This window comes from Myxocyprinus asiaticus, chromosome 30 (assembly GCF_019703515.2).
Source record: "Myxocyprinus asiaticus isolate MX2 ecotype Aquarium Trade chromosome 30, UBuf_Myxa_2, whole genome shotgun sequence".
In the NCBI taxonomy this organism is placed as follows: domain Eukaryota; kingdom Metazoa; phylum Chordata; class Actinopteri; order Cypriniformes; family Catostomidae; genus Myxocyprinus; species Myxocyprinus asiaticus.
This window is the reverse complement of record NC_059373.1, coordinates 35162396-35169637: the sequence shown is the minus strand read 5'-3', so window position 1 is coordinate 35169637 and position 7242 is coordinate 35162396. Positions and strand designations below refer to the sequence as shown.

At 42.6% G+C, this 7242-nt stretch overlaps 1 protein-coding gene across 3 annotated transcripts in view; it reads right to left on the bottom strand.

The window, feature by feature from the left end:
- Window positions 1-3409: 3409 nt before the first annotated feature.
- The window catches only part of LOC127421200 (unconventional myosin-Id-like), a 96538-nt gene continuing 92705 nt past the window's right edge, over window positions 3410-7242 (bottom strand). For all 3 annotated transcript variants that reach the window (XM_051664045.1, XM_051664043.1, XM_051664044.1), the window contains exon 22: window positions 3410-4643. In XM_051664045.1, coding sequence (XP_051520005.1) covers window positions 4481-4643 — 163 coding nt within the window. In that variant the 3' untranslated portion in view covers window positions 3410-4480. The remainder of the gene's footprint in view (window positions 4644-7242) is intronic.

Genomic DNA, 7242 nt, shown 5'->3' with positions numbered 1-7242 from the left:
AATCCTCCCACTGCCCGCTCTGGTATTCCCTGACGGGAGCCCATCTCGGGACAGATGCGCTGGCACACAGCTGGCCCCGGGGGCTGCACAAATACATGTTCCACCCAGTGAGCCTACTTGCACAGACCCTGTGCAAGGTCAGGGAGGACGAGGAACAGGTCACCCTCGTGGCATCATACTGGCCCACTCAGACTTGGTTCTTGGATCTCGTGACAGCCCCTCCCTAGCAGATTCCCCTGAGAAGGACCTCCTCTCTCAGGGACGGGGCACCATCTGGCACCCGCGCCCAGACCTCTGGAACCTCCATGTCTGGCCCTTGGATGGGACGCGGAAGACCTATGTGGCCTACCACCAGCAGTGGTAGACATGATCACTCAGGTCAGGGCTCCCTCTACGAGGCAGCTTTATGCACTGAAGTGGCGTTTGTTCGCAAGTTGGTGTTCTTCCTGAGGTGAAGACCCCCAGAGATGTGCAGTCGGCTCAGTGCTTTCCTTCCTGCGAGTGAGGCTGGAGGGGCGGCTGTCCTCCTCCTTCCTCAAGGTGTATGTGGCCGCCATAGTGGCACACCACAACGCAGTGGATGGTAAGTCCTTCGGGAAGCACGACATGATCATCAGGTTCCTGAGAGGCACCCGGAGGCTGAATCCTCCTAAGCCACACCTCTTTCCCTAATGGGATCTCTCCGTGGTCCTCCTGGGCCTTCGGAGAGCCCTGTTTGAGCCGCTAGAGTCAGTTGAGCTGAAAGCCCTCTCTTTGAAGATGTCCCTCCTGATTGCGCTCACCTCCATCAAGGGGGTTGGGGACCTGCAGGTGTTCTCTGCCAGCGATACCTGCCTGGAGTTCGGTCCGGTAGACTCTCATGTGGTCCTGAGATCCCGGCTGAACTATGTGCCCAAGGTTCCCACAACCCCCTTCAAGGATCAGGTGGTGAGCCTGCAAGCGCTGCCCCGGGAGGAGGCAGACCCAGCCCTGTCGTTGCTGTGTCTGGTGCATGCTTTGCGCATCTACTTGGATCGCACGCAGAGCTTTAGACGCTTTGAGCAGCTCTTTGTCTGCTTCAGCGGACAGTGGAAAGGGAATGATGTCTCCAAACAGAGGCTTGCCCACTGGATCGTGGATGCCATCGCTCTGGCATACCAAGCCCAGGCCGTGCCCACCCCTTTGGGAATACGAGCACACTCCACAAGGAGTCTGGCATCCTCGTGGGCACTGGCCAATGGTGCCTCTCTAGCAGACATCTGCAGAGCAGCGGGTTGAGCAACACCCAATACTTTTGCGAGATTTTACAATCTCCGGGTTGAGCCGGTTTCGTCCCATGTTTTGTCAGGTACGAACAGGTAAGTTTGGTAATACGGAACAGCTGGCTGGCTGTATCACTTGCGTATAGTGCCTTTCCCCTCTGTGAGGCGAAGATGTACGCTTCTTCTCCCATGCAAGTTCACGAACCGTGAACCCTGGATGTCCTTCCTCCCTAGCCCTGTGGCTCGCAAATTCGGCAGAGGAATTCGCAGCCGGACCCACTACGGGTACTAATATGCCCTTTACTGGGATAGGTGCTCCACAGGTGCCGGTTACTCTGGTAACCCCCTGTGATTTATTTTCCACGGTACGGTCTCCCTGTCGGCAGACCCGCGTCTCCCTCGGGCACCGGCCGCTGTGTTTGTAGAGCTCCTCCCCTTCCAAGCAGGACCTACCACCGTGCCTCTTCCATGTGTGGCTGGTGAGCCCACGTGATGTATTGCCACATGTTACCTCCCCTCTGGGCAGGATGTGGTCTCCGCTGGGTCTTTTCTCCCTGAAATAATAGGAAAGGAAAAGAACACCTTCCCCGGCATGTGTAATAGCGTTCGATGGCCCCAGCTGAATCTAATACTCTGTGGAGAGAAAACATAGAGAGAAAAGGCAGCGGCTGGTGCGGCCTGCTCCCACGCTAGTTATGTCGCTTCCTCCCCTCTGGGATGTGGGGAACTACATGACGTCTTGTGGGGCATTGGGGGAGGTTACGTTCGGACTGATGCACCTTCTATTACGCACGCAGCAGCTTGCTTGCACCTACATTGGCAGTTCACGTAACACGGTCCAGCTGTTGTGGCATTTTTCTACAGGGACCCCTAGTATCACTACATTGACACAACGTCGAGTGAGTGACAGAAGGGGAACGTCTTGGTTACTGTTGTAACCTCCGTTCCCTGATGGAGGAAAGAGACGTTGTGTCCCTCTTGCCACATCGCTGTACTGTCTGCTGAAATGGCCGGGACCTTGTCTCGGCTCCTCAGCACAAAACCTGAATGAGTGGTTGCAATCCAGCTCCTGATCTTTATTGAAAGACCACTTATATAAAATTATTTAAAATTACTGTATAGTCAAAATATTTGACTATACAGCAATTTTAAATAATTTTATAAAAGTGGTCTTTCAATAAAGAAAGACTTTATTTTCAATAAAGGTGTCTTTGACCATGTGAAGTGACTTTTTAGAAATGCAGTTTTTATTAGTTTTTAAGTTATAAGAAAGTTTGCATCACTTCCCCTAGAATACATATGTATGTGGGTCGTATATGACCAATATGTGCTTACTATGGTATTAAATATACTTAACACTGGTTTTACACTTGTTTTGCAGCATTTATTATTTTCATTTTCCATCTGTTATATAATTACAAATATGTTAAATAATGTATTCATGTTAATAGTTATGTGTAGTCTGCAAGAATATTAAAGCCTATGCTTTTATACAAAGTGCATGGCATTATACCTATTACAGGGTTAGTCCCAATGGAGCAACCTGATGGCAGATGCCTAGCTCACAGCAAGGCCACAATGGCAATAGCTTTTCTTTTTTTTCAGTACCTAACCGTTCCGAACAATAAAGCAAAATATTATAGCAATGTGGAGTAAAAAAGTTTTTATAAAAACAAAAATACAAAAAAACAACATTTGATCCAAGTCTATTAAACTTATATGTACGTGTTTGTGTGGGTACAGTTGTTGAGACATTTCGTATGTTACCATCGAACATGGAAATTGCTATTTTTCATATTTCTGTTATATAGCAAATACAGTATAATACATTTTTTTACACTATTATCTAAAATTTCTGCTCCATTTTCTGTGTGTGAAACTCTTCAGATTTGAATATAAAAATATCTCCTATTTTAAAATGTAAATTATTGATCAAATTATCATTACACTCAATTTTCCTAGAAAAAGAAGTCATTTTATAAAGAACAAGCATCTAGATTTCACCTGGGACCTTTCTATTTGCATTTTATGGGAGTGAAGTAGCATATGCATTTTCAGGTTAAAATAGTTTTACATGAAGTGCAGCATGGCACTGGAGGACACTGCTTGATGTTTCATGTCAACTACCCAAATGTAAACTGACAACAATTTAGACAGTAAAAAGTGTGAAAAAAAATACATTTTTAGACAACAAATAAAAACAACTGCAAAAAACACAGTCTAAAATCAAAAGACAGACAGGTGCATGCAAAGAAGCATCATGAAACAAAGAAGCAAATCACACAAGCAGACACAAACAGAGAGATGCTCGCAGCAGGGGAGTGGAAGACGGAGAACAGCAAACAGAGTAACAGTAAGACAGTATGTCAGAACTGAGTATCATCAATGCCTAGATCCACACAAACACACATCCACACAAATGATGCCTTATTCTTCAGTAAAATGACAGTGAATCCAACAACAACCACATAATAATTCAATTTCATTTTAAATTATTCAATTTAATACCATAATATTAATATCACAAGGCCCTCATATGATTTAATTACATGCTGTTTTGAAGTAATAAAAAGACAATGTACAAAGAATTTAATAAGCAACAAACACTCATCTGTTTACACATTACTACTACAGCACAGTAACATACAAATCCAGTTGTTCTGTTATTGTAATACATGAACAGAGGAGTTGTACAGTAGATCTATCTTGGTTAAATACTCTCATTTATCACAAAATTGAAAGCAATAACATATGAAAAAATTGGTAACATCTCTAAAGTAAAAATTTACATTCATGACAAAATACCATCTTAGAGGACATAAGAATACACTCTATATTGTTATGAAAAGTGCAAAGGCCTTTCCCCTTTGAAATGTAGATAAATAATCAAATATCATTATTACAAGGTCTACAATAGTTCAGCCTCGATATAAAAGACACAACACAACACTACATGGCTATTTCATGAGCAAAAAATAAAATGAGAGGAGGGAGAGCAGAATAACAGAGCATCAACTATGGTCAAGTTTTTTCTGGTTAAGACAGAGGATTATTAAAATGACAAAGTGCATTTCTTAAGGAGGACTGTGGTGTACTTGGGTAAGAAAAAAAGCAATTGCAAAATGCATTAAAGCATTTCTTCCCATACAGACATATCCAATCCTGTTTGAAAACATCTTATGACCCCATCTCTGATTGTATGGGTAAATACTTGTCTTTGTTGTTTCCCTCATGCTGTTTTACTGATGGGGCAACAGTAAGGTGAATCCTGTTCGGCTCTTCTTGAAGTCTGCAGTAGTCTGTCCTGGCTTGGTCTCCACAGTGATGGTCTTCTGTTTACCGCTCATGTGTAGATGGACCCCCGTGGAGCACACTTTCACTGGCAGAGGAGTATTCTTCACTCTGAAATAAACATATATGATCACGTAATTAATCTAAATTGTAGAATACATCCCAAACATAGCCTGTGACAACTCTCATGGCTCTCAGTGGCCTTTAAACATCAATCATAGCTTTGCACTCAATTCTGTTTGCTTTGATTTTATAGTAGTTCATCATGAGAGTCCAATAAAGCAAGGCCATGGGAACAGATTTTGAACAGAGGGTGCTGTGGAAGGACGGACATTTAACATTGTCGTCATTACTTTCGTTAATGAGATTAACACAGAATATGACAGTTTGACAGCACTTAACAGGGGGTGCTGCAACACCGACAGGGGTACTGCAGCACCCCCAGCACCCCTACTTCCCACGCCTATGCAATAAAGAAGCTTTATAAAGAGATTAGATACACACCTGCCCTACTACACAGCTGCACAGGGTGACTTAGCCAAGTCATGTTAACAGTAAACCCACTCATCACTCCAGCTGCTTTAATTAAATGGGTTCTGCCTAAATGGTGGTGTTTGCTAAGGCAAGCGTCACATTTACTATTGCTCAAAATTAGTGTAAATTATTAAAACGTACTGTTTTAAGCATGTCTAGAATTGTGTGATCAGCCTATTATGTAAGAAGTTCATATACTGTAAAGTGCGGTCCTAAAAGTCCCATTTGAAGCAGTCAAAAATAATGTTCTATGTAGGACAGAACAGGTGAGAAGGAACACCTACTGTATGCTGTATGATCTTGTCCCTGTTCCCTAAATGGATGATTCTCTCTTCCTCAGAGTATTCTTAGAGTATCATTAGGTCTCAGATTGAACAAGCAACTATTACACAAAAAGTCTCTCTTTCTTGTATTTTCTTTATCATACACAAAAGTATAGTACACAAATGAACACATATTTAACAGGTAAAGTTTAAAGAAGCCATATTCTACACCACACATATACCTTGAATTTCTTGCACCAAACAAATTTAGTAATGAAGTTATACATGGCTCCTCCTTTTCTTTAAAAAAGATCAAAAATGGAGGTTACAGTGTGGCACTTACAATGGAAGTGAATAGGGCACATTTTTGGAGGGTTTAAAGGCAGAAATGTGAAGTTTGTAATTTTAATATAGCATCTACATTAAAGGATTAGTTCACCCCAAATGAAAATTATCTTATCATTTACTCACCCTCATGCCATCCCAGATGTGTATGACTTTCTTTCCTCTGCAGAACTCAAATGAAGAGTTTTAGAAGCATATTTCAGCTCTGTAGGTCAGTACAATGCAAGTTAATGGGTGCCACATTTTTTAAGCTCCAAAAAGCACATAAAGACAGCATAAAAGTAATCCATACGACTCCAGTGGTTTAATTAATGTGTTCTGAAGCAATATAATAGGTGTGTTAGAAACAGACCAATATTGAAAACTTGTTTTACAAAAAAAGTATGAGGGTTGAACGTACACTGCCTCTTGAGTGACGTAAGCACGTTGGCAAGTTCAAGCGAGAACTGATGTGTGAAATACGAAAAAATAAGGAAGCGCAGTGTTGTTTACAAAAGAGGACTATAGATATTCATACAGTTGTGCTCAAAAGTTTGCATACCCTTGGAGAATTGGTTATATATGTACCATTTTTAAAGAAAACATGAGTGAGCAGGCAAAACACATTTCTTTTATTTCTTATGGGATTCATATTCAACTGTAGGTTATAACAGAATGGCACAATCATAAAACAAAACATGGAACAATGAAAAAAATGAAAAGACCCCTGTTCAAAAGTCTGCATACCCTTAGTTCTTAATACTGTGTATTGCCCCCTTTAGCATCAATGACAGCGTGCAGTCTTTTGTAATAGTTGTCTATGAGGCCCCAAATTCTTGCAGGTGGTATAGCTGCCCATTCTTCTTGGCAAAATGCCTCCAGGTCATGCAAAGTCTTTGGTCATCTTGCATGAACCGCACATTTGAGATCTCCCCAGAGTGGCTCGATGATATTAAGGTCAGGAGACTGTGATGGCCACTCCAGAACCTTCACCTTTTTCTGCTGTAACCACTGGAGGGTCATCTTGGCCTTGTGCTTAGGGTCATTGTCGTGCTGGAAAGTCCAAGAGCATCCCATGCACAGCTTTCGTGCAGAAGAATGCAAATTGTCTGCCAGTATTTTCTGATAACATGCTGCATTCATCTTGCCATCAATTTTCACAAGATTCTCCGTGCCTTTAGAGCTCACACACCCCCAAAACATCAGTGAGCCACCACCATGCTTCACATTGGGGATGGTATTCTTTTCACTACAGGCCTTGTTGACCCCTCTCCAAACATAGTGCTTATGATTGTGATCATAAAGCTCTATTTTGGTCTCGTCACTCCAAATTACAGTGGGCCAGAAGCTGTGAGGCGTGTCAAAGTGTTGTCGGGCATATTGTAAAAGGCTTTTTTTGTGGCAACTCAACCATGCAGCTCATTTTTGTTCAAGTTCCGTCATATTGTGCTCCTTGAAACAACCACACCGTCTTTTTCCAGAGCAGCCTGTATTTCTCCTGAGGTTACCTGTGGGTTTTTCTTTTCTTTGAACAATTCTTCTGGCAGTTGTGGCTGAAATCTTTCTTGGTCTACCTGACCTTGGCTTGG